This window comes from Hydra viridissima, unplaced genomic scaffold, assembly GCF_058129835.1.
Source record: "Hydra viridissima isolate aposymbiotic clone 2 unplaced genomic scaffold, HvirCarnegie_v1 scaffold_12, whole genome shotgun sequence".
NCBI lineage: Eukaryota > Metazoa > Cnidaria > Hydrozoa > Anthoathecata > Hydridae > Hydra > Hydra viridissima.
This window is the reverse complement of record NW_028324311.1, coordinates 5,096,099-5,124,013: the sequence shown is the minus strand read 5'-3', so window position 1 is coordinate 5,124,013 and position 27,915 is coordinate 5,096,099. Positions and strand designations below refer to the sequence as shown.

Genomic DNA, 27,915 nt, shown 5'->3' with positions numbered 1-27,915 from the left:
TAGAGATAGTCGACCTAATACCCAAAGAAGAGTGCTTAAAGACGTTCGGAAGCATCTGGAGAGAACGCAACTATGCATAGATGATAAGGATGAATACTTGGAACTTTTAATTACATAAAAGTTGTTGATATCTTACTCTTCAGTTCTCTTAATTCATTACATCATTACTTCTGGATATCTCCAAGTAAAAATAAATATCATAACTTATATAACAAGATGTTATATAAAAAAAATTCATGAAGAGTGTTATGCGGTCTATTATCGAATAGCAAATCTAGAAAATTGTAAATTTGAAAAAAACTCAAGAGAGTTCCATGTTCCCTCATTTTCTTGGTAATATTTTTAGCTTCAACGAAGAGCATACCTGCAGTTAAGAAGAAATACTATAAATTCAACTTAAAGAATAACAAAATTAAAACACCTTATTTAACATTTATAAATGTCCAACTTCATAAAATATTTAAAAAAAAACAACACTTTTTTCATTACAAAAAATTTCTTACATTCTCACTGGAAACAAATGCGACGGAAATCCTTTTTGTAAGTCATTTTTTAACAGCGTCGCCCCAGATTTCTTAAACAAGTTTATAAATTCTTGGTGTGTTCTAAAATGTAAATTTACAAAATGTTATACTCAATTCGATACAACAGCTTACTACATTACATATATCAAAACATAAACAGACAAGTATGCACACACCTAGTTACGCTGCTATCATTTTGATCGAACACAGAAGTCCGTGCAGCAACGTTATCTTTGACAACAATGCAGCCTCCTTTAGTAAGGGCCCGTTGACATCTTTTTATGAAAGCGATTAAGTCTTCTAAAAAACGATTATATAAAACTTTATACTTATGCTTTTAAACTATACTTATGATAAAAATCATGTATACAAAACCTCGAGCCAACCAACAAAATACAGCATATAAATGCGAATGATAACGTTGAATTAACGACTTAAATAGAACGTTGACTATAGCAGTACAAGTTGACCGCAACATTGCAAGCTAACTTACACGTTGACCGTAACAGTACATGCATGTTTAAACTATGTTTTCAGAGTTCATTACTATCAGCTTTCTCTCTCATTGATTGGCTCATAATTTTATGTCATTCAAGATAAATTCAATAAGAAAAATCGTTACTGTTTACCATCGGTTAAATGGCCAATAACCCACTGAATCCAAATAACGTCGTAATGATTGTGTTTAGGATCAAACGTCTAAACAGAGGACATTCACTGTATGTGATAGCTAACACTGTAAGAGATTGACGAGCAAGACGACTCAGAAGACATCAAAGAACCAAATACGCTTACCTGTAATCCCTCGGTGTATATTTTTTCAATTTTTGAACTGAGATTTTCGTCAGCCTGTGAAAATCATTGATAAAAATTCACGATTATAAAGAACCGTTATGGCTTGATCAGTAATATTTCCTTAACTAAATTATTACAAAACGAAAACTAAGACAAGACTTCAAGTACCAGGCTTTTGATTTGCAGAATCAATATAAGAAACCAAATGAGCAAAATCCAAAACTTATGACTAATATGCATTATTTATACAATTTGATATAGTTAAAAGCAATTATAGCATAATTTTGAGACAAATATAGAATATATAATAAAACGTAATTATAAGAAATCTTATGATGAATATATTACAAAGAAAATTAGCGATAGTAAAAATAATAGTGTTTATGATTAAAAAGCGTAATATTTTTATCTACAAAAATTACGTATTATAACAATTAACTTTTAAGAATTAATTTCAAATAATAAAATCTTTCTCATGAAAACAAAATCATACCATGTAGTTTTTTATATTACTTGTGAAATTTTCGCATTGCTCGACGATGTCAACGAAATCGAAATTTTTCAAAAGGAAGTTCTTTGAAACGCGGCCAATGCCTGCACCACAGTCTACAAAAAAAAATATATATATAGTCTTAATTAAAGCGTCGTGTTCCAACAAAATCACTTTTTCCTTAGGTAACTCGGAAAATTTAAAAACTTATTTACTTTTAAAGTAATCTGCAAAACGTTTTAAACGAATTAAATGTCAACAGCACGAAGAAAACAATAAGATTACAACCAACCCACAGCTCTGTGACAGTTGGCAGTCAACAAACCATTCGCCTAAATTCCGAAAAAAATAACATTTAAAAAAAAAGCTTAAAAATGCACTCAACACAATTTCCTTATTCAAATTGCAAAGATTATGGTGAGAGATAAGCAGAAAAGAAAAAGCCATTAACAACCAAACATCTGTTTTTATCGGTGATACACTGTTAAAAATTTCCGTTAAAAAACGGAAAAATATTCTGTTACTTGCACGGAAAGTATCCGTATATCCATGTATGGGATGTACAGATACATTATGTACGGAAATTTTCCGTATCTGCGGCCAAATTTTCAAATACGGAAGTTTCCGTTGTATTAATAACTGCAGTTATAATCAACATGTTAAACCGCCATAAGTGATGATTTTTCAAACTTATATTTGGGTACACATTTAGCTTCAAAAAGAAATAGAAATATTTATAAAAGTTGACAATTGCATCTTCTTCTTCTTCGATTATTTACTGAAAAATTTGTAATGCTTTTATCAAAAGTTGGATTTCATTCTAGATATAATATTTATAACATAACTTTTTATAAAATATAATAATATTATATATTAATTTATATAAATATTATATATATATATATATATATATATATATATATATATATATATATATATATATATATATATATATATATATATATATATATATATATATATATATATATATATATATATATATATATATATATATATATATACTGATGTATTATCAACTCCAGGGATATTAAATTAATTATTTTTAATTATTTTGTGTTTAGCAAAAATATTAGTAATAAAGAGAGATATAGTGGTTTTGTAACAATTTTTAGCTTAAGCAAGAAAAAGTTAATTTTCAAACATTCTTAGAATAATGAAATGTTATTTCATAAATTTAGTTTTTTTTTTAGCGATGATTTAGGACCAGATGGGTTAAAGTTATTAATATTCTGTTATAAAATATTCATTTTTCATTATATTATAATATATAACAATGGTATATAAAATAAGTAAAATAACTTAGTATAAAAAATTTAAAATTTTATTTTTTAAATGGTTTTATAATAAATCAAAATAAATTTTTATTAAAGATTAGAAAAGAACATTTAGATTGTTAAAATGTTTATTAGAATGAATAATTGTTATTAGAGTTAAAATAGAGTTTTAAACTTTTTCTTAATTTATCTGCTGCTCAAAAAATCATCGTATTATTTGGTAGGTAAATTTAGTAATTGATTATTAGAATTTGATTTCAAAGAAGTTCTAAAGATTTTTATTTACTTAATAATATAAAAAAATCTAATTTTCTAATTTTAATTTAAATCTAATTTAGTACTGGCACCAACAATGGTAAAAAATTGGCCTTCGCTAAATCAGTCATATAGAGTAACAACTTTAAAGTAATCAATCATTGCACACAATGAGTTTTTTTTTAAATTTATTACTTTATTAAATATTAAAATGTTTCCTTACTCAAAAACTTATGCATTTTTATTTTTAGTTGATTCGAAATGGATAAGAAAGGAAATACTATATTTTTTTGCATTTGAGTTGATTTATTTATATTTTACGAAACTAATATATATATATTAGATAAAAATAAATTTTTATGTACTGTGGGGTGCAAAAAAAAAGCCACACTGATATTTTTTCTTGATTTCAAGTATAAATTGTATAATCAAGCAAAACAAAAAAAATTGGATGTGGCAGTGAAAAATTCAGTAAAGAAGAGGTATGCATATATATAAACTAATATTTATATAACAAAAATCATTAGAGATACAGAATAATATGGGCACATTTAATATTTTAGAAAACAGCAAACGGATATAGAAATTGGACGAATTATTGAAGCTGCTGACCGAGGAGAGTCTCATAGAAGCTATGTAGAGCGTTTTAAACTCCACTATTAGCAGATTGGTGAAGAAATATAAACAAAATGGTACAACTGAAAGCTCTATTGGATCAGGGAGAAAACCTAAAACTTCAAAAAAGGAAGATCGCTACATTCTTAATGTTGTCAAAAAAGATTGTAAAATCACATGTAGTGAGATAAAACTAGATTTGAACCTTACTAATATCTCAAAGTGGATAATATCTCATCGAATAAAAGTATCAGGTGAATTTTTTTCTGGAAAGCAAATAAAAAAACCATTTGTTAGTGAAATCAATCGCAAAAAAAGATTAAAGTGGTGCATTGAGCACAAAGATTGGACATGTGAACAATAGGCTAAAGTTATTTGGAGCGACGGGTCTCCTTTCATCTTGTTTTATAATGGTCGACCTCACTGTTGGAAATTAATTGGGGAAAATTCAACCCCCAAACATGAAATGCAACCATTAAACATGACAAAAAGGTCAATGTGTGGGGTTGTTTTAGTGCTCACAAAGTTGGACAACTTTACCGGGTGAAAGACACCATGGACCAGCATTTGTATCACAAAATCTTAGTTAATCAACTTGGACCAAGTATAAAAGAATTTTTTCCTAATGGTGACTACATCTTTCAACAGGATAACGATCCCAAACATACAGCACGGTTGAATAAGAGATATCTAGAATCTAAATTGATACCAGTTATGTCTTGGCCAGCACAGTCTCCTGATTTAAATCCAATTGAAAACCTATAGTCTATATTGGATAAAAAGTTGAAAGATCGTAGGGCAACAAATGAAGATAAACTGTTCCAAACTCTTCTTGTTGGTTGGAATGCTTTGCCAAATGACTTATTAAAAAGGCATGTAGATAGTATGCCTTCTAGATGCGCAGAAGTCATAAAAAACAAAGTGTGGCCAATTAAGTACTTATACAACTAAAACTTGAAAAATACTTCACAAATCCTAATTTCTTTTTATTATATGCAATATAGAATAATGTCAAAAGCATTTCTATCAAAATTGTCTTATATCACTTTTATTATATGAGTTTGAGACATTTTTTATTGCTTTTTTTTTATTAAAAAATTGAGTGTGGCTTTTTTTTTGCACCCCACTGTAAATTTATATAGGATTATGTAATATAATTATATTATTATGTACTAATACTTTATTAACTATTTTTTTTTTTTTTTATTTGAAGTTGTTTATTTACAAATTGATTATTTAATCACGGAAAATTTAATATTTTATTGTAAATCAAAAATGATTTGTTTTAGATAATATTTTCGATAACATTCAATCTATTTTACATTTAAAATGTTCACTTTTTAAATTTTCATATGAACAACATTCCTTTCATTTACGAAAACTATACGGCAGTTGAGTTGCCACAACCTTTCTGTTGTTTAACGGGGAAAACGCATTGATTTTCAACGGAAATTTCAGTTTATATGCGGAAAATTTCCGGCAGCTACGATGACAAAACCTCCCGTTATTTAACGGAAATAAACGGAAAAAACCCATTGTATTTAAACGGAAATATCCGTTTATTTACAGAATTTCCGTTTACATGTGATGGGTTTTTCCGTAAAATAACGGGAAGTTTTGTCATCGTAGCTGCCGGAAATTTTCCGTAGAAAACGCGATATTTTTTTAACAGTGTACCATGCACAAAAATATTTGAACAAAACTCAACAGTTGCATTAAAATACCCCAGGTGCTAACTCATGTAAAAAGTCACGGTAAGAAATTTATCTATTAATCATAGTTCAATCTAAATAAACTATTTTTAGAAAATTCTGTGACATTATCTTGAACGAAGATCATATTAAATGTAAATAAATTTATATAAATACTGATTAAAAACAAATCGCATCAATGAGTGTTAATAATGAATGAAGTAATATGTATTCAATATTGATCGAATTCATCAAAATATTCACGGAGTCGAGTTGTTTAAATAATGAGATTTTTATTGAACGAAAACGGAAGTGGAAAAGTTTTTTTTATTATCGATATCGATTAAACAAATGAAAAAATTCACCTGAAATCAAACAAGTACTTGGATAACGGAGATAAAAACACAAGTATTTTACTATATGTAACTCGTGAAATGACATGATGTGTAACATTAACACATGCACACAAGTATGCGTTGTAATATTTATAATACTTTACTTAATGTCCGCAACATTTTTCGGTGGCTGCGTTTTTTTCGGCCGAATGCGAATCGCACTGATTGTGTACCTCACAATAATTAATGCGATGGCGGTACTTGCATTTATTTTTGATAAAAAGGTAGCTACAAAAAATAACCGAAGGCGAAGGCCAATACCGTTCTTTGTCGACTATGAAGATAATGATATTTCTATTGAAGCATACAGCCCGTTTTTTTTAACTTCAGCAACAACAAAGTTAAAAACAAGAGTCGTAGAGTTTGTGTTTTACATTCTAGTGATATGCGGGGGTGCAATAGGAACTTGGTTTGCTATGATCACACTGCGGCATAAGTTACACAAAGGTCGATTTCTCGTGACAATATCAATTTTAACCGTATTCAATATGTTTTGGTTAGTCATTATTTTAATTTTGATTCCCGATATATTAATAATTTATTGTATTTAGCATCCCTTTTGTAATTAACACTGTTAAAATCTACTTTTAAAATACGCGCGAAAGTTATTGCAAATATACACGATGAAATTCATTTCATAGCTTGATCTTTATTTTCAAATCCAAGGTAGGCATTGGCGTTTGAAAAAAAATAATTTCAAGACTATTTTCAAGACTTTTTTATTGTCTTGATTCCCTCGAGAAATATCAAGAAAACCTTATTTAGATCTTCAATGTTTCAAAATTTTTTTGAAAATGCCTGTTTGTTCTTGGAAAAGTTGACAAGATAGAGTCTTGCTATTTCTTGTTAAAAAAGTACATTTCAAGACTTTTTATTTCAAGACACATTGATGTTTTGTATCAATAAAAACATGTCAGACATTTTTGTTGTTTTAAAGGCAAAAGTTCTTTTTTAATAAACTTCAGATAATTCGATTTATTAAAAAAAAAACTTATATAGAAATTTGAACTTTACTCGTTATTGTTTGTTATTGATGGAAAAAACCAAACGCCGATGCTTATAATACGATCAGTAATTTTAAACAGACCCCCCCCCCCCCCCTCTTATTCCTCAACAAAATGTTTAACAGCCCCTCTTATTCCACAGCAAAACCTTAATCTAATGGCGTTATCAAGAATTCATCAAAAATAAAAAGAGAGAGAAAAAAAGCGAAAATCTTTAGAAAAAAAATTTTTTCCCATAAAGTTTAATAACAGATAAAATATAGAATTATATTAATCAATTTTTGATAAAAAGTTTAACAACAGATAAAATATGGAGTTAGATCAATGAATTTTTCATAAAGTTTAACAACAGTTAAAAAATAAATTTAAGAGGAAGTTTGGCATCATAAATAATCCACAAGTTAAAACTTAGAGTGGCAATTATTTCGAAAAATACTATTAATATGTGTTACTTTCTAACAGCAGTAGATTTTATTTGAAGATCTTTTAAGTTACTTTATAAAGCGGTCTCCAGCTGAGAATGTTTGGACAGCCTGCAGCACTACAAAGAATACCTTCATCTAGTATAGAGTATTTTGATAGATAACCCTTTTGTAGATAACTGCTGGCATGATTATAAAGCAATTCTATGTCGGAATCTATTTAAGTTTTGATTCGTGAAATTAATCAGCATATTTTTTTCAATATTTTTTCCAGTTGTTGCCTTTTATGATATCGTTAATATTTAGTAAATTTCTTTCATAGAAACTTAAACTAATTTTAAACTTAATTTTTTTTAAGTGTAAAGCACATAAAAAAAAGCTTAATTTTTTCCTTTACAAAATATGTTTTGGTAAGAGAACGAAAAGGCAAACTTTGAAACTTCTTAATGTTTTCTGAACTTTTTTATAACATCTTTATATGTTAACTGAAGTAAAAAGTGTTCACTTTCTAAATTGAAGAAATTGAAAATTGATCTTAGAAGTCCTACCAGAGAACTAATCTACATTCTCTAAGAATATTGACATATTAAAAAAATATTATTAAAAAAAAATGTAAGCTTGTTGAGCTGCAAAGATTTTATAATTTGGTCTGAAAAAAGTGTTAATAAACACAGCACTCTGTTAAACATGTTTCTAGTAACAATTCCAAAAGCTTAAACCAAGTATACGTAAAACTCTTTAGAAAAACCAAGTATAAGTAAAACTCTTTAGAAACAATTATAGTAAATGCAGCTTGATGCTTCATATTTACTACTGGTACAAATATTCTGACGACTCATACAAATGAAATCCCCATTACTCTGCAGTAATTTTATTTACCATTTGTTTTGTAATAGTTAACACAAAAAAAATTTTTTTTCTGGAATTAATTTCTAAGGTAAAATTACAATATTTAATGAAGTAAACAGCTGAGTAGAAAAAGTATTATATTTCTAAACACCCAACTTTTAGAAAGTTAAAAAAAAGTTTTATTTTCTTAGTTTTTATTTGAATGTTAATTTTATCTTTACAACACATACTAGTTAGTACCTTACCTTCAATCTCTTAAAATATGAGATCATAAGAACTTTTTTTAAAAAAACTGGAATATTATTCTTTTTCCACCTAATGTAATAATAGGATCTTAAAATAGTTTTAATACTTAACTTTATTAAAAACAAGACTTTATTTAACACCAAAATATTATAAAGTACTGTCTTGTTTAGTTTAAGAAATATAAATTCAAAAATAATCAAATAGTTTTTAAATCAAACAATTATTAAGTTTTTAAAATCTTAACATCTGTCATCATCATCACTAGCCAAACCTTTGTACTGCTTGCTTTATCACTGAAATGTTTTGGTCAAATGGGAAAAAACTGTGCCCTCATACTGGAAAATATTGGTGGACAATGGAAAATCTTTTATTCATTTTTATAGCCAAACATTCTAGTCACCACATGATTTTTATTTTGGCCAACATACATATCACTAAATACATAAAGTTCCTTTACTTCATCTGGTATTGCCTTAAAAAAATCAAAAAGAAAGCTAAAAAAGTTCATTTAGACCCCTTTTGGTGGTTCCTTCATTGTATGTATATAATATGTATCTTTTCTAATATCATGAGTAATAAATAGATAAAACCATAATTAACATATATAGAACATTTCCTGGATTGGTATGAAAAGAAGGGGGAGAATTTGAATATAATCAAATGTTATGGCCATTACATCACTTCTAACTTTACAAACCTTAGAAACTTCTTTAAATTTCTTACAAAAATTTTTGTTAATTTTTTGTGAACTAAGAACTCTGAAACTGCAGCTATTTTGTGAACTAAGAACTCTGAAATTGCTGCTCTATTTGTGAACTAAGAACTCTGAAATTGTTGCTCTATTTGTGAACTAAGAACTCTGAAACTGCTACTCTTTTTGCCACATTAAACTTTATTGCTAAGCTCTTTACAAATCAAGTACACATCTACTTGTGGTCAACCCAATCTGTAACCAAAGCTGTCATTAAAATATTTTAAATAAAATTCATTTTTAACAATATTTTTTAGAATTGGGTTATTGCCAATGAAAAGAACATGCTCTTTTTTACTGTCAGACATGCCTTTAAATAAATAATAATGGTAAAGGTATAATATGCCTCCTGGGTGATTTTATGTGATTTGTTCAAACGTTAAATTTGTTTGTTTGATATTGAATGGAGACTCATAAATGTTCTATGACAGACTTCAATGCAAATAGCACTTTTCATAGCGTAATATGTTTAAAAGAAGATGTGTTTTGCATTGATTCGGATGATAAATTTCAATGTCTATGCACATCAAATCTAACAATAAAGCCCAAATAGATGACCACATAAACTGCATGGATTGTAGAACTTTTTTCTTCTACAATAAAGTAGATCATACATCTTTTATGACAATTGTAGTTAGGACCTGCTATTTTAGCCTCTATTAAGTTACCTTTGCTTGTAACAAATTCTTCCTATCTTTGCTAGGCAGATTTATCTAATTCTTTTATATTCTGAGCTTTATTAAACTTACCGCATTTTCACCAAAAGTGAAAATGTGGTAAGTTTAATAAAGCTCAGAATATAAAATCATCAACTTCCCTCTGAATTGGATGACAGAATATAAAATCATCAACTTCCCTCTAAATTGGATGACACTATGCAAGTAACTATTATGACACACTTTTAAGTATTAATTATCTTATGCCATAAAAATAAATGAATAAACACAAAGTTGTTTTTGAAACTGCAGCAATAGTATTTTAGGCAAACTGAGCATTGAATAAGGAATAATGATAATATTATATCAAATAATGTTATATAATAGTATTTAAAACAATGTGTTATAATCTAAACAGTCTTAAAATTGTCATCGTTATCAACATATCACTAAAACTAGACAAAAATAAAACACTCTAGCTAGTATCACTGAGTGGAAGAAAGATAATATTCCCAAAATATTATATTTTTTCCACTTAGCACAAACTACAAGACTAAATTTACAAATGTGGTTTTGATGAAATATTATCATTTATATGCTCATTTAATGATTTTGTCATTCAGCTATAAATCTCAGTTTAATTTTCATATTTTCAGAATATTATCTTTTTTTTACTCAGTCATTCAAATTAGCAAATTAAAAACAAATAAGTAATGTGTTACTTAAAGGACCATGGTAGGTTATTACTATCCAGTGAGTAAATTGTTACATATAAATCTAGCAGTGTAACATTTAAAAAAAATCAAAACTCAAAGAATCAAAAAGTTGTTTTGAATCAGTTAAAGTAAATCAATTCAAGTCACAGTCAAGTTGATATTTGTCATTGTCTGATTTGTGATACAAAAACTCTAAATCAGAACTTTCATTAACTTCACCAGGTTTTAAAAAAATGCAAAAAAACTAATTTTTTTTTAAAAAAAACAACTCACCTTTAGAGATTTTAAAAAGTCATTAGAACCTTTTACATCAATCTCAGAAATACTTTCAAAACCTTGAAGCATGCCATCCACCGAAGGATCTTGTTTCTGTAAAATTTAGGAGTTTTATAAACACATAAACTAAATAATAATTTCTTTTCTCTGTGTGTATGTTGTTGTTGTTATTGTGTACCAACTTAGATAAAATTAATATTCTTAACATTTTCTAAAACGAAGTATGAATTTGCAATTAAATTTATGGAAGTGACTAATAGGCTTTTAATATTATAGATGGTTTATTTTTTTAAATGCAGCTTTAAGTGAATATTATGATAAACATCAGAAGACTTATAAACATTAACATGTTGTATAAAAAAATCCCAACATAAAATCTTTAATTTTCAAAATAGCAACAAGAATACCTTGACTTAAAATGAAGTTTACATCTTTCGGGGAAATGATTTATTTAAATAAACTAAATATACTGACAATTAACAGCTTTGATTTTTAAATTAAACATTTATATAAATTTAACAGAATAGCTCCTTAGTATTCAAGGTAAAGGGTTCAGCTCAGGGCATGTCAAAAACGAATAACTTGTCTTTTAATGTCAACAACAAAAAATATCACCCAGGTAAAGTTTGTTTGAAACCATATTAAAAATCTTTTATATCCGTTTTTAAACAAAAACTTACACATATAAAGAAATCATTAACTGATTTACCTGCCAATATTCAATAGCATCTCCATACCATTTTTCTTTGTCCTTCATTTTATGGGAAACTTGCATTTTGAAGCGCCTTTATATTACAGATATCCTTTCTAAATGCAAACATCGGGTTCGATGGAGAGATGAGGAGGGTGCTAAACTAAAATATACAGCCATGCAGAAAGCTTTTTTTATGCCTCGGTCCGAGAATTTAAAGGGTGCCCTTCCCTACTTCAAGTCTTTAACAAATAAAAAGCAAACATATTTTAAGCCTATTTAATTTCTTTATTTTAATAGAAAAACACCAATCATATGTAATTGATCTTGGTTCGTAAAAAAGAGTCGTACCAACGAATCAATAAATGCTTATGCGTAGGTTATTCTGTTAGAAATTTCCGCTCTAACAAATAATAGTTCCACTAACGATAGTTTTGTCGAAATAATTTTGATGAACGAAATCCAGGCAAGTTAAGTACAAAAATAAAACAATGCGTGCACACGGCTACAATGAGTAAACAAAAACAAATAAAAATAAAATGGAGAAAATAGGGCCCTCTACATAGAAAAGATGAAAACTTATTACTTATTTGAAAATTACCCACTAAGAAAATCATTAAAATAAAAAACATGCAAAAAGAAATTTTTTTTTTTTTTTTTATTGCATTCTTTATTTGTTTAAGGCGTGCAAGCTTATAACAACATGCGTTTTTAATGACTTATTTGTTTGCATGTTTGAAACAAAAAAATTCTAAAATTAAATAAAACTCCTCTACTTTAAAATTCGCGCATTTTAAGTTTTGAATCTTTTTATCAAGTATTTACTAATTACAGTGTTGCTGATTTATTATTGATCACTTTTTTTTTAGGATACGTGATGCCCCTTTTGCTAGCGGAAACAACTTCAATTGCCTGGATGTTAAGTTTTTTAACACAACGTCAACTGCCTATTGAGCTATAGCCAGTGTTGAGTATTTTAAAAAGTATTTTAAATGAAAGTATTTAAAATACTATTTAAAATACTTTTGTATTATTTTTATTTTTATTTGAAATGGTTTTATTCATTAGTATTTTCAATTTTATTTCAAATACTTTTCAAGGCTATTTTTTATTTTGTTTAAAACACAAAATACAAAATACTTTTCCACCAACAGCAAATTAATTAAAACTTGGTTTCCAAAAGTTCTTTGGTTGGATTGAGCTGCCTTGGACCACCCTTGGTAATGGTAATTTGTTATTTAATTACTATATTAGAGGGAACCAATCTACCAAAAATTCAAAATGGACTGAAATTGTAGAAAACGACTGAAATTGTAGAAAATGAAAATGCTGAGAGTGAACAAGCCGTCCCTGCCATACTTTGATGGAAAATTTTTCAAAATTTTATCTAAAAGTAAAACTACAGGGGGTGTTAAAATTATTGCACAGTGTATGTTATGTGTTGGCAAAAAAACCTACAGTGGTTCACTGAAAGCAACTTCTAATTTTACTCAACATCTTCAGGTATGTATATAACTACAAAAACACTATATTAAATTGCGCACTAAACAGTAAAAACGATAAACACATAAAGCAATGCTACAACATAACACAAATAAATGCAATAATCTCGGTTGATTGACTGTTGTTGTTGTTGTTGCAGAATGCTCATGGCAAAAAGCGAATCGAGGAATACAAGCAGCACAAGGTTTAAGTTGCAAAACAGCGTAAGCGCTCGGTAGCTGAGATGGAATCTGGAGTTGGAGGTGGACCTTCTGTCGAATCTGGTCCTGCTTCTAAGAAGTTGAAACAAATACATATTATGCCTCGAAATCAAACATCCATTTCACAGGATGAAGTTGACAAGCTTATTGCTGACTACGTTGTGAAGGAAATGCGCCCCTTGATCACAGTGGAAAAGCCGGCGTTTAAAAATTTGATCCACGGACTCAATCGCAATGTCAGTATACCTTGTCGCAAAACATTAGGCAAGCGATTAAACGCCCGTTTGCAAAAAATGCGTGATGATAAAAGAACAGTCTTCAGTAAAGTACCATTTGTTTGTACAACAGCTGACATTTGGTCAGTGAACCAAAAGAGCTACTTAGGAATGACAGCTCACTATATTGATATTAGTACTGAATGCTCAGTATCACGCATATCTGTTGCTCTTTCCTGTCAATGTTTTTTTGGAAGTCATACTTACGACTCAGTGGCTGCAATGATCTCAAAAATTCATAATGATTATGGGTTACACGTGGAAAAAATTACAGCAACAGTAACAGATAATGCCTCTAACTTCAGCAAAGCCTTCCGAGAATATTTTGTAGATACTAGCAGTACTGCATCTGGTTCAGGGATCTCTGCAACTTCTGAAGAACAAATTCAGGAAACAGGAACTGGTGATGATGATGAAGCAGAAAATTCCGACAATGATGTTGAAAAAGCGGACATGACTGCAGTCCTAAATTTACCAGTTAGCGAAGACACGGATGATGATACTGAAGTTGTTCTGCCTCACCATGAAGCTTGCAATAGTCACTCTCTCAGCCTCACATCAACTACTGATGCAGATAAAGCATGTGATTCTGATGCTAATTTCAAACGTCTTTATCGAGCTGCATTGGTCAAGTGTACCAGCATTTGGAATTTGCTTCATAGAAGTTCCAAGGCATCGGATGCTGTGAAAAAAATTATCGCAAGGGCAATACTGATACCAGTCCCTACACGATGGAACTCCCGGCATGATGCATTGAAATGCATTCTCCAGTTGCAAGATAAGCTTGGAGAAATATGCGACGTTTTGAAGTTGCCAAAGTTCAAAAAGAAGGAGTTAGAATGTCTAGAAGAGTATGTAATGATAATGGCTCCTATTGCTGTTGCCATTGACAGGTTACAAAGTGACAATGTGTACTTTGGCGATGTATTTCCGACGCTGCACACTGTACAGCAGAAGTTGCAGGACCTGCAGCAGAAATCACTGAAGCATGCTAAGAAATTTGCAGAATCTATGCTTACAAGCTTGAAAACAAGACTTGAGGTTCATCTATCATTTTCTGAACATAATGCCAGCAGGATAGTTGCAGCAGTATCGCATCCCTACTTCAAAATGAGATGGGTTCCGGGTGATAAAAAAGATTTCTGTCGTGATCTCTTCGTTCGTGCAGCTAAGTCTCAGCAACAACAGTTGTTGGACAGAGCTAATACTATTTCTGACCCTGACCCACTTCCAGGTACTCAATCAGCTAGTGGCATTGGCATGAGTGATGATTTTTTCTCGTTTAGCGAAATTAACATTGCAGAACAAACAACAGTCAACAACGAATGTTTATCGTACTTAAGCGACTCTGGTACGGATTTTAAAATCTTGGCAAAATATGAAGTAATAAAACACGTATTTGTGAGGTACAATACGACCTTACCTTCATCCGCACCCGTTGAGCGGTTATTTAGCACCGCTGGACAAATTCAGACGCCACGAAGGAACTGTCTTAGTGATGCAACACTCGAAAAACTGTTACTTTTAAAGGCCAATAAATATTGATTTAAAGGTTAAATTATGTCAATAAAGTTGTGATGTACGATTCGAGTCGCTACAATTCCAGTATTTTGTATTTTGTATTTAAAATAGTTTTATAATGTATTTTTATTTGAAATACTTTCCTTGTATTTTATTTTTATTTTCATTTCAAATACTTTTTAGGTAGACTATTTTATTTTTATTTCAAATACTTTTAAAAAGTATTTTGCCCAGCACTGGCTATAGCACTTTATCGGTTTTAATTACGATAACAAGTATCAAACAATTTGAAAACACCTACATCTTTAACCTTCTACTACCTTGTGCAAATATACGTTTTTGAGCACTACAAAGGTTCAATAGCTCTAAAACAGCACTCAACAAAAGGTTTCAATCAATAATTCAATACAATCAAAGCAATACTGCAACTATAAATATATACATAAAAATATATTCGTTGTATAAAATATAAAATAAACTGGGTTAAGAGTTAGCAGAAAAAATAAAGTGAACGCTATAGCAATTTTGTTTCTTTTGTATTTGTTTAATGCTAAAAAAAAAAGTCTTGGTCTAAAGGTGTGTTCCACCTTTAGACAGAGCAGAAAATTTTCTATCAACGTATTTATAGAAGTTTCTGTCCTATCATAAGGTGTTTAATTCAAAAATTTATTAAAGTTATTTCAAAAATTATTTTGTACCTGAGCAAACTTTCTTACTCTAATAAAAAAATAAAAATTCCAAAAAAATTGACTGAAAGATCAACAAAATTTAAATTTTACTTAACTATAAATTTTTTGTAAAAAAATTTATGACGATCAAGATTCTCCTTTTAAGTTTGAATTTGCTTGTTCCGGAAAAAACATTGTAAGCGAAAAATCAAGGAAACGTTTATTTTGAGAAGAGATAACCTGCTAATGCTCACACTTATGTATTCACGCTTTTTTAAAAACAATTAGTAACACTTAAAAAAAAAAATAAATAATGAATTACACATTCGGTAATTATGTCAACACTGTCGGTATCATTCTGCCACCGTTCGTAGTTTACATCAATAACAAATCTATAGAAAAAACTGGTGTGTAGGTGGATTACCAAATAACGCATTTACGACATCCGGGTTTGGTTGGATGGAAGAGAATTAATTTGTTTAGTTGCCCATTGAAATGTTCCTACCAGAAATTAAATTGATTCCTGGTAACTAGTTTGGTCAAATGGTCAAATTCTGAAAATTAGTAGTTTAATCAATTATAATCAATTCATTTTTTTTTTTTTTCATTTATAGGTATTCACAGTTTTGTCTTGGACGGACACGTATTACGTGTTATTATGATGTCACATGTATTTGCAAATCAACTCATTCGCCCGTGTAATTCAACAGTTAGACGTAGGTGTATATTGCCACGTTAAACGAGTTTGGAGTAAATTACTTACAGAACTTTATGCAGCTACAAACTTCAACAACTTAACTAATCAAAGTTTCATTCAATTATAAGCATAACATTTTAGCTCCGATAAATCATTTACACGAACACAAATAAAATCGCTGGATTCTAAAACACTGGCTTTTTTCGTCTTGACATAAGCAAAATTGATGACTCAGACGTGATTTTTTTCGGAATTATCTCATTTGTTTAAACTAATATTCGGCTCACGACAATTTTTTGAATTTGTTTCAACGTGCGCAAATACATTGACAGGTTGGCTACAAGTCACCTTTGCAGAAGTCGATGAGTTTTGGAGTACCAGTTGTGTTTTTGTGATAATCTGTTACGGGGGGAACAAGGGAAGAGAAGGGAGAGATAAATTTTGTGACGTGACAATTTTTTAGATTTATAAATTATTAGATAAATATAAAGAAATTATACAATAATTATTATAAAAAATCAAACCATTGATAACTAATTTCAGTTTTTGAAATGATTTTTCTATTATCTCCAACTTTATTAAAAAAAAGAAAAGAAAAAAAAAAAGAAGATACCAATTGATCACAGTCGTCAAAATCACCAACATTTTTTTGTGCACCAGAAGAAAGATTTTTATTGCTCAAAATGCAGTTCTCAACAGAGATATCGCTTTAGCTGTAAAAACAAACAAACAAAAAAAAACAGCAACAAGGAAATGGTAGGGGAGAGTAGGGTTATGGCGAACGCGGGGTAACTCCGAACATGGTCAAAACGGCATGACAGAAAACAATAGTTGACTTTTTTTACATGCTGAGAAGGGATCCCATGCTCAGTTCCTGACGTACAGTTGTGTTGCCCACGAACTGGCACCATTTCAAGCTAATCATTCTATATTATTTTCAAACATTACCTCTGTGCCTAATTTGCTAAAAAAAGAAAACCAGAGAATGTTTAAGAAAGAAACATTCCACCATTATTACTAGTTCTCCAATGAGAAATATTTTACATGACAAGCAGCAAAAGAAAAGTAGGAAGGATCAAAATGTAAAAAATACTCCTAGTAGGATTAAGAAGAGAAAAAGAACTTTAATTAATCAGAGGTTGATCATTCCGTCATGCATGGCCGCCGTGAGGGGAGTGGGGGTGGACAAGGAAGATTCCCGGGGCCCCGTGTGTGTACAAATAATTTTTTAAGATAATTTTTAAAAGATTTAAATAGTTTTGACTTTTAAAAGATTTAATTAACTTTCATTTTTAATTTTCAATGACCAGAGCATGCTTCTACTGGTCCTGGGTATATAATTGATCATAATGAGGGCCCCTTAAGAAAATTTCCCTAGGGCCTGAAATTTCTCTCAGTGGCTACGCCGTCATGTAAAGAAATAAAGGGAGCCAGAGGTGTTGATGAAATTTGTTGATTGACGAAGAAAAACATCAAGATCCGCCAACAAAAGACTGGCTTATGTGTCATAAATGTCAGGCCTGGTTCCACGAGAAGTGTACGTTTGGTGAAAGTACATCCCGGGGTTTTGTTTGTGATTTTGTTTGTATTGATTTTTTAAAATTTTGGTATTTAAAAAGTTAAAAATATTAATTTTAGAAGATTGTTGTTGTACAAAATGAAGGCTCAATTTGACCACCTTCACGCTGCAATCGAAAAAACGAAAAAAAGAACCATACCGTCTTCCACTATGAGAACGCACGTCCTTATGTTGAACGCTGTATCGTTAGATCGATCGCCAATAAGAGATGAGATCTACTCCCACTTCCGCCATATTCACCAACCTAAGCTCCTACAGACTACCACGTCAATCTCTCATTGAAAAACTGGAAATGGAACATAATTTATGACAATTTGCATGACTTTGTGATCGATATAAAGGGGCGATCGCCTCCAAGAATCCTTACTTATTCACCAGTGGAATCGACCAACTGCCAAACAAATGGGAAGTAGTTCTTGAAGCGAATGGTGACTATGCCTCAAATGATTATTTAAACATGTTTTTGTTAAATATTTTTATCGTTTTTGTTGAATAATATTTGTTGAAAAAACGCCTCAATAATTATATACCAACCAAAAAAAACGAGTGTATCAAACTAGAATCTATACAGAATTTATTTATATAGAATTACACTAAAATGGCTATGCAGTATCTATTCAAAATTTCATCTTCAACTTATCTTATTTGATAGAGAGACTTTTTTTTCTTGTACTTTTAACTTTTATGTAACAAAATTTTTTATGGTCAAAGAAAACATAGCTTTTATGAAACTTGTGAATTAACAGCTTTTTAATTAAGTTCGATTATTTTTAATTTTAAAAATCAAAATCTTAAAATCAAAATCTTAAAATCAAATCAAAGTCAATCAAAACCTTAAAAATCGATTATTTTTAATTTTGTATAGTTACTCTATCTTATGTGCATATTCATAGATTAAAAGATTTTTCTGGGATCGCCGTAAGCATCCACTCTGAAAATTATAAACCGTGATAATACTGTGTATCTATGAACAAAACTAAGACAGATATCCCTCTTTTCCCAAGTCCCATAAAAAACGATTTGTGGAACCTGGAAGTTGTCTTAGGCCAAAAAATTATATTGCAGTTGCAAGATTTTTGCTTTAATTTTTAATACGGAAAATTTGTCAGGAATTAAGTGGTAATAAAAATTCGAAAAACGCAAAGAATTGTGGTACAGGAACGCTATCCTATTTTTGCAGCGCATGCGTTATGTTGAATAAGGAATCTGAAACGCCATAAAGGCCTTTCAGAGGTCTGTGTAATTCTCATTAGTTACTTACTTAACTTTTCTTAGCTATAAAACTTTCTCATCACCTATAATTGAAAGATTTGGTAAGTATTGTTGATTAGTTATTAGGCAGTTGTGTTTTTTTTTAACGAAGTGCAATCTTTTAAGAAGAATTTCCCCGTTAAATGTTCCTTTATACCTTTCAAAATTTAAAATCGATAAATAATAGCATTAGTCCTACTCATACTTGGTATTTCACATAAATTAACTTTAGAAGTTAGTTTTTTTGAGAATCTCTTTTTTAAATAGGCGTGTTTCAAGCTAGAATTTACATTAGAAAATGTTAAGAGTTTGAATTTCTGAAAACGATAAATAATAGTCTAAGTTTATATTCAATGAACTAGCACTCTGATTTAACAATTTTTCTAAAAGTTGTCTATTTTGTTTTTTACTATTCATAAGTGTAGCAAAACGCATTTTACATGAAAAATAACTGCACAATTTTTATACAGTTATAGTACATTTTTAACAACCAATTCTTAAAAAAAAAAAAAAAGTTCATAGTAAATGGAAAGTTTACAGACACATTTATTAGGTGTCCAGAATATTAAACTGTTTTTTTTTTTTTTTTTTTTTTTTTTTTTTTTTTTTAAAAAAAAAAGCTCAAAAGCTGATCTCATTCTGTAGGGCCTGTAGGTCTAAAAGTTATTGAATTTAGATTTCTAGGACAATTAGAAGTGATAGATTTTGCCTTGACATATATTTTCATTTTAATGTTTATGTAGCTGTATTGAACCTAATAACTTCTTATAGAAAAAGAGCAGAACTAAAATCATATGCTCTCCTTTACCTCTCCACAATTGACTCCCCCCCCCCCCATTGTACTCTCACCTCATTAGTGTCTGTGTATACAAAGCTAATAGTAAAAAATAATACGAAGACATTTTTTTTTACTTTGAGATTTACCTTTACATTTATGATAATCTTATAAACAACCTTAACATTCATTCAACTCTTCTTTGGTCATTGGTTATGAGAAAACTTTTCTGCTCTTCTGTGATACAAGAAGCACATTTGGAGGTGACCTTCATCTATTCTGGCGTTAATAATGTCTTAATTTTACGTCTTGCTCCACTCTATCATTGACTACTATAAAGTTTCTAAGTATTTTGATGAAATAAAAGCAGCTTCTAGTTTTGAATGATCAAACATCTCAGGAATATCATTCTCTGATTGTTAATTCCTGCTTTTCTGAAATAATTTTAAATATTTATTTTTTGTTATAGTCTGAATAATAAATTGAAATAAAGTATTTAGACCAAATGCTTTGCTACAAGTGGTAAATAGACAAATATTATAATCACAGGTTTATAATTTAAGATGTCAAGACAAAAAATTGTATACTGAAGTGTAATAATGTACAGTAGCACCACAGATAGATAAGAAAAAACCAGTTCTACAGTTAAACCTGCAAGCTTAGATATATACTGCATAGTTTCCTAATACTAAAAAAATCAAAATTTACACCTATAATTTCTAATCATCCCAAAAACCTAAAGTTAGTAATTTTTAGACCCATAGCACCTAGGGATTGATATTCTTGACATCCTAATATGTATACATATAGATACATAATACTACATACATGCATGCATACATTAGTATGAAATCTAGGAAATAAAATAGCAAAAGAATTTTATATTTACATATGCAAATGTTTACAGTGACTTTGTTCTACAAGAAAAATTACTTGTCTACATGTTCTATAATAGACTAAAATGAAACCATCACTTCACCATGTTTGACAGTTAGAATAGGATGTCATTCAAATCATTTACTATCTCTTCAAAAAAAATAAACTTACAGTTCATTTAAGAAATCTACTTTTTTCCTACCTTAGATTATCCAATTTAAACGATTTTTGGCAAATTTTAATCGGGTCTTTTTATTCTTTTACTGATTAATGGTTTTTTTGCTATCTACACGACCAAAAAGTTCCACATCATGTATTTTTTGTATCACAGTACAAAAGCTAACAATTAATTAGGGTTTTATCCTTAAGCTCACATGCTATTTTCGTAATAGTTTTCTTGACAGTTGAATAGCATTTAAAAGTACAATCTACTTTTTAGGATATTTTTCTTGGTCTTCCACTACTTGGATGATCTTTTAAACCATATCCATAATATTACTTTACAATAATATTGTTTGTGATTGATTTACCAATGGATAATAGTGAAGCAATTTCACAAGAAGATTTTCCTTCCTCTGAAAACTGTATTACTCTCTCACAAATTTGGATTTTTGTATGCTGAGCCATGTTTGTTCTCTCACATCCTATGAATAAAATGTGAACATTCACCAAGCTATTATTTGTAAATGTGTCTTTAAATGTCTTACTGCATCAATGTATGTTGTGTAGCCAGAAACTTTTGTATATGCATTCACAAACACAATATTATATATATAAATTCATACTTTATTGGTTTTTAATTTCATTTTTTTCTCTTTAGATTAAAATCAAATGGGTGAGCGAATCAAACTTTATGTTGGCTCATTGCCATTTGATACAAGAGGTCCAGATCTTGAAGAAATGTTTTCAAAATATGGAACGCCTTATGATGGTTTAGTGATTTTTTATTTTAATGGTGCTTATCAGTCTAAAATAAGTAGCTATTAGTATGACAGTAAATATTTCTTCTCCATAGCTCATGTTGTTATGGAAAAAGAAGATCCTAACCGTTCTCGTGGATTTGGATTTGTTGAGTTTGAAACAAAAGAAGAAGCTGATGCTGCTATTGCAGGACTCAATGAGACTCCTCTGGGTCATCGACATATAATGGTTCAGCATGCAGGCCAACCTGCAAGTGGAAAACCTCCACAGCGTCGTGGAAGAGGAGGTGGGGGTGGTCGTGAAGGTAGTGGAAGAGGTGGTGGGGGGCGAGGTGGTAGAGGAGGAGGAGGAAGGGGAGGAGGAAGTAGAGGAGGTGGGGGTGGTAGAGGTGGTGGGGGTGGGCGTAGTGGTGGAGGACGAGGTGGAGGTGGTGGGGGTGGTGGGGGTAGAGGAGGTGGGGGTCGTAGTAGCAGCCGAGATAGTGGTGGTAGAGGTGGTGGGGGTGGTTTTTCAGGTCGTGGGGGTAGCAGAAGTTTTGGAGGGCGTGATGGAGGTGATAGGGATGGAGGAGGCCGAGATAGTCGTGGGGGTGGTGGTTTTGAACCTAGAGGAGGTAATAGAGGATTTGATGGTGGGCGAGGAGGTGGGCGTGGGGGTTATGGAGGTAATAGAGGTGTGGGAAGTAGCTATGGTGGTGGTTCTGGTGGATATGGGCACTACAACAGCCCACAAAGTGGTTATAATGGAGGTGGAGGAGGAGGGTATGGAGGTGGTGGTGGAGGGTATGGAGGTGGAGGATATAACCAAAATGGCTCCCACCAAGGAGGAGGGTATGGAAGTCATCAAGGAGGGGGAGGGTATGGTGGTCATCAAGGAGGGGGAGGTTATGGGCATGAAAACTCAAAACGTAAGAATATTTGTTTATCTTTATTTATTTTATTTTTTTTATTTAATGTTTCAAATAAATTTTGCTTAATTAAGAACAAAATTAGCTCTTTAAACCTAATCAAGTTAAGTTTAGTGTTTGCTGGCTGAAATTGTCTAAGGTAGGATTTTTTGGCCCAACAAATATTGCAAATCAGTGAGGTGTTGAGATATAGTGTATTGTGTAGTATTTCAGAGTGTTAGCCAGGATTTTATCTATACAGTGTTTTAGTGTGATTGATAATTTTTTTTTTCTTCCCTTCAGCAAGTTCAAAAATGCATGTTCACTTAAAGTTTAAGTGAAAATGCAGTTAGTTTAGTTATTTTGTTATAATTAGTAAGATTGGATCTTTTAAGGCTTTATAACCTTGGCTAACACCCTGTAATCTTTATTTACCATAAGCTTGTTTTTCTCAAAATTTTGAATGTTCTAGCTTTCCAATTTACTTTTGATAAAGAAATTTGGCACAAGTATTCAATCTCATCTTTTGGGTTATGTTTTTGTTCATTGTAAAAAAAAAAAAATCACATTTTTATTATTAAAACTGCAGTTGTTCTATGTTGCTTTTCTTAATTAGTAATTAAACTTAAAAAAATAAATAAATAAACATTTAAATATTGTTGACAAAGGCTCTGATATTTTCTTTTAAATAATTTGTAATTTTCAAGAATGAGGGAGAGAAAAGCTTAAGAGAATCACAATGTAAGAAATAATCACAAAAGATATTGAATTTTTTCTCAGTTAGGAATTTATAATTGCACACCACAAACACTTAGTTGTATCTGTTGTTGGAAAAAAAATGTTGTCTTAAACCTTAGCAGTTTATTTCAGTAATTTTCTGACTTATTTTGTTGTTGTCTTTCATATCGATTTTATTTGTTTTGTTAAAGGTGACTGGTATTGATTCCTCGATTTGTTCAATATGCATGAAGTGGTCTAACAACAAACATGCCTTGGTCTATATATCCGCATCCCATTGCCTTGTACACGAATAGTGAGGTCCCTGTATATATGTGTCGTGCAGCTGATGAACTAGTTGCTCTTAGAAGAGGAATAAATTCCTTTAAGAGATGGACTTTTAAAATGTTTTAGTAATGTTTATAATGCAAGTGTTGTGATTGACCTGAACTATCTGTGTGTTAATATGACAGATTTTTCAATATTTTCAATCAATATTAAAAAAAAAATGATCTTTTGATAAAAAAAAAAAGATAATTTTATAAACTATCTGGCACTGTTAAGCAATAAATTATTGCAATGTAGAAGAATATCAATAATATATCAGCATGCATGCCTACCAATTGTAAATCAAATTTACAATTAACAACAAAAAGCATAATTCAAATAAGTTTGTGGACTTCACCAGAAATTATCAGGAATCAAAAAACTTGCAGCTTTTAAATACTTTAAATTTTTCGTTACCTCAAATATGTTTTTGTGTTAGATAACATGTAAATATGCCATCTGAAGGTGTGTATTCTGTATATGTATAGATGAATATATTGAAGTTACCTCAGGTTAAAAAAATATCATATTATGGTCTTTATTTTGTTATGTTTGTTATGTTACTTTTTACCAAGCAATGAGACAAGACGAAAGTGCTTTTAAGAGCTAGCATTTTACAACAGATGACTTAAACTCTGATTGAAATAAACATGACCCTATGATTTAGTGGTCTATCTTAAGACATTTCGTAAAGAAATGTATGCTCTTTTGTTTAATTCTCAAGGCCTAAAGATAACCTGGAAAGCTTCGAGATAAAATATAAATACATGAAATTTCATGAACTGATAGTGGCCAACAAGACCTAAAGACCAAAATATTTAAGGTTTGTTTTAATTTTAAAAAGATAAAAGAAATTGCTAAGTATTACCTTATGGTAAGATAATGCCATTGTTTATTAAATGGTTCTAATTTAGCAGTTCTGAATATTTAATATTGAGTTGGTAAACTATTGTTAACTTACAAAGTTGGTAAGCTTTTTTAATTTAAATTTGTTAGATTGTGCAACTTGAATTTTTTTTTTTTTTTTTTTTTTTTTTTTTACATAAATAGGTTTCACAGAATGTTGGAAACTGTAATGAAGTAATGGAGGAACTGTGGTGAAGTTAGAAAAGGAAAAATTTAATAGCATGTATTGAAACATTTTCAGGGCAACCAAAAATGTAAGTTTTTTTGAATTTGAAAATCCATCACAAGTTACTTGGTCCATAAAAAAATTAAAATGAGATGAAACAAAACTCTGTTGGATCTGTAAGTCTCCTTTTATTTGTCTTTTCTGCTTATAGAATAAGTATACTTATAATTTGATACATAAAAGGTATTGGGTTGAATAATAAATTTTTAGTGAAGATTTGTCTGCTGTGATGAGTTTTGTAAATATCTAAAAAAAAAAAAAAAAAAAGATAGTAATTTCAGACAATGTACAATAAGTGAAGTAGATCAAAGCATCCTGGACCTAAACATTTTTCTAAAAGAACAACATTTTCTGATTAAAACATCATCTAAAAGAACAACATTTTCTGATTAAACAGAACAGTGCTTTAATAATATTTTGTTGACAAATAAACATTACAATTTAGTAGTTGGATAATTCCTATACACATAACATTTCTTTTCTGCCATGAACATTTAGAATTATGGTAATTATTCTGACCAATATACTCCCTTTTCCATACCACATTGTTAATCATAATTTATAAATATATGGTTTCTAAATAATAATATATATATAATAAATAAAAAAACTGTGAATAAAGAAAACTTCAATTGAAAAAAAAGTTGAATTGTTTTATCAAAATCTTTATGATGAAAATCTGTTATAATGTCAATTCCTAATGAGCTCCAAGTCTTTGTTTTTTGTTTACAATTTTTGTACTGCCTGGTTAATTTACACTACAATTTTTAGTCTCATTCCCTAATTCACAATAGATTCCGAAGGGTAGTTAGATTTTCCCCCTCCTTAAACTCATACGGACGATATGCACCTAAATGTTTCTTCGATTTTGAAATAAAGAAATTATCAATCCATATGTTAAACCTGTCATTTGTCTTATGAGATGTTTATCTTAAAGAAACTAATACTTTCTAGACTAAATTATTTATGACGTGATTAATTTATAAATAAAATTTATGGTGCAATAGTCATTGAATTTTTGTTGTTTTGTTTTTTAATATTTTTTTCTAGTGAAATTTTGACAGAAATGAAATTGCTTTTGTTTTTTTGTTTGTTTTTTTTAAATTTTCGATCTAAATGTTTTTGTGTTATGTTTAGATACTCAAGGATGGCAGTTTGAACGCTGCTATTTGAACATCACATTAATGTGCAATTAAATATTCTCCATTACTTTCCAAATCAGGGTTAAATTATACTTAGCGATTTTTTAGCAACTTAAATTTTTTTTTTTTTAATAGACATTGAAACAGATTTTACTGGTAAATGTTGGAAGACAATTGGATTTTTCCTTTTAGGTTTGCTAACTTATAAGAAAGTTGATTTCTTTCTTAAAAGTCGTGTAAATGTTTCTTAACCTACCCCCATTAAAAATTATTTAAAACAATACTTAAGGTTGATCGAGTCTGGCCTAACAACTTTAAAAGTCCCGAGTAATGCGGAAGAGTAGAGTCTTGTAAACTGCCCTAAAATCACGTAATCTGGGAAAACAAAGGCTTTCAGATACCATTTTCCAGACCACGTGATTTCATACACAGATTTAAAAAAACAAACAAACAATGCTTTTACCACATGTAAGTATAGTCGCAATATGAATCTTAAAATTTGAATAGATTTATTTTCTTTATCAGTCTTAATATTTTAAACATAAGAGTCAGCAGGTGACTTCTGCAGAACCTGTTGGTTTTCTACACGACTACATAAGGAAGAGAAATGTCGATAAAATAAAATGTCTATTTTACATTTAAAAACTGAAGAAATATGTTTAGCAAAGAATATTACAAACGCTCGCACAATAAAACAAAAAGTTCTAAGAAGGGCAGAATGTTCAACAGTTGAAGTTACGTTAGCAAATCATACTGATCGAGACTAACTCTAAATGGTTTTACAAGTGAAAAATATTATTTTTTACTAGGAACGAAAATCTGTTTATGCTTTATGAAAACTGAAAACTATGTACACTCTGCGATTTGACAGTTGTTCATTTCTAGTTGCAAAATATTACGATAAACCGGTATAAACTACATGCATGTTCAACCCTTCCCTTAAGACGGTTCTGGTCGAGGGTTGAAAAAGTTTTTTTTTCCACTTCTCTACTGAAGGCATTCTAAAACCTACCAAAATCAACGTCCCCATAGGAGCCGTGGTTTGATGATAAAGACATGAACCGAAAATAATAAAATGATGCATAAGAATATGTGGAGAGCGAATAGAGGTTTCACTGAAAATAAATAAGAAAACACCCGTTCTAGTTTTTTTTTTTTTTTTAACAACTTTAGTGTTTTTTGACATTTTTGTATTTCAGGTCATGGTTATCTAGAAGCAACAACTTCTCAGCTAACGGATTTAATCAAATTTTTTTTTTTTTAAGAAACTTTGAGATCATTTGAAATACATGTATGATTTTTTTCATAATTACGTTCTGAACTTTTCTTTTAATAAAGTCGGTAATATAATTGTACAAACAAAAGTAAATGTAAAAAGGAACTTTTAAGCATGTTCAAACCTGTGTGCTGTGAAATATATATAGTTGCTCCTGAACATGATTTTTCCCGCTGATCTCAAAATATAACTGGATAGCGTAGACGGGAAATTTTTTGAAGCCAGTTTTGGCCTCCCAAGATGGCGGCCGAATTAACGAATGGTGATATGAAAATTAAGAAACTGATGATAATCAAGTTTTATATTTTAGGCTCGAGTATTGATAAAGAACTGATATCAGATTTTTTTCATAAAAATAACGGAATATTACATATTTACATAAATTTCAAATAAAAATATTTTTTTATTTAACAAAACATTCTTACAATAAGTTGTTCTATATTAACTTTCTATTTTTCGTTTTTTAGAATAGATATAAAATAAAAATTCGGAGTAAAA

At 29.9% G+C, this 27,915-nt stretch overlaps 3 protein-coding genes and 1 long non-coding RNA gene across 7 annotated transcripts; 3 read left to right on the top strand and 1 right to left on the bottom strand.

Annotated features, from left to right (window-relative positions):
* Positions 1–121: 121 nt before the first annotated feature.
* Positions 122–12,171, bottom strand: LOC145194186 (alpha N-terminal protein methyltransferase 1-like). Of its 2 annotated transcripts, none has more exons than XM_090068992.1 (9): positions 11,690–11,833; positions 10,978–11,073; positions 2,102–2,141; positions 1,813–1,925; positions 1,320–1,373; positions 1,154–1,223; positions 701–824; positions 504–605; positions 122–364 (listed from the first exon to the last, which is right to left on the bottom strand). In XM_090068992.1, exons 1-9 carry the CDS (start codon positions 11,753–11,755, stop codon positions 349–351), a joined length of 681 nt encoding a protein of 226 aa, XP_089925118.1. In that variant the 5' UTR covers positions 11,756–11,833; the 3' UTR covers positions 122–348. The 2 variants fall into 2 exon arrangements, with proteins under 2 accessions (XP_089925118.1, XP_089925119.1); XM_090068993.1 differs by having other exon boundaries at positions 240–364; positions 2,025–2,141; positions 11,690–12,171.
* On the top strand, positions 3,048–5,475 carry LOC149880933 (uncharacterized). Of its 2 annotated transcripts, XR_016445693.1 has the most exons (4): positions 3,048–3,324; positions 3,443–3,509; positions 3,611–3,841; positions 3,923–5,475. It is a non-coding gene; the product is annotated as an uncharacterized LOC149880933 (long non-coding RNA). The 2 variants fall into 2 exon arrangements; XR_016445692.1 differs by having other exon boundaries at positions 3,048–3,509; positions 3,923–5,474.
* A 468-nt stretch (positions 12,172–12,639) lies between the features above and the next one.
* Positions 12,640–15,405, top strand: LOC149880932 (uncharacterized). Its single transcript, XM_090069787.1, has 2 exons — positions 12,640–13,174; positions 13,314–15,405. The coding sequence occupies exon 2, from the start codon at positions 13,398–13,400 to the stop codon at positions 15,192–15,194; it is 1,797 nt and encodes a 598-aa protein (XP_089925913.1). The 5' UTR covers positions 12,640–13,174; positions 13,314–13,397; the 3' UTR covers positions 15,195–15,405.
* A 3,882-nt stretch (positions 15,406–19,287) lies between these two features.
* LOC145193782 (uncharacterized) lies at positions 19,288–27,537 on the top strand. 2 transcript variants are annotated; one of them, XM_090068606.1, is made up of 4 exons: positions 19,288–19,427; positions 21,837–21,947; positions 22,032–22,844; positions 24,918–27,537. In XM_090068606.1, the coding sequence occupies exons 2-4, from the start codon at positions 21,848–21,850 to the stop codon at positions 24,941–24,943; spliced, it is 939 nt and encodes a 312-aa protein (XP_089924732.1). In that variant the 5' UTR covers positions 19,288–19,427; positions 21,837–21,847; the 3' UTR covers positions 24,944–27,537. The 2 variants fall into 2 exon arrangements, with proteins under 2 accessions (XP_089924732.1, XP_089924733.1); XM_090068607.1 differs by lacking the exon at positions 24,918–27,537 and adding an exon at positions 23,753–24,408.
* The last annotated feature ends 378 nt before the right edge of the window (positions 27,538–27,915 follow it).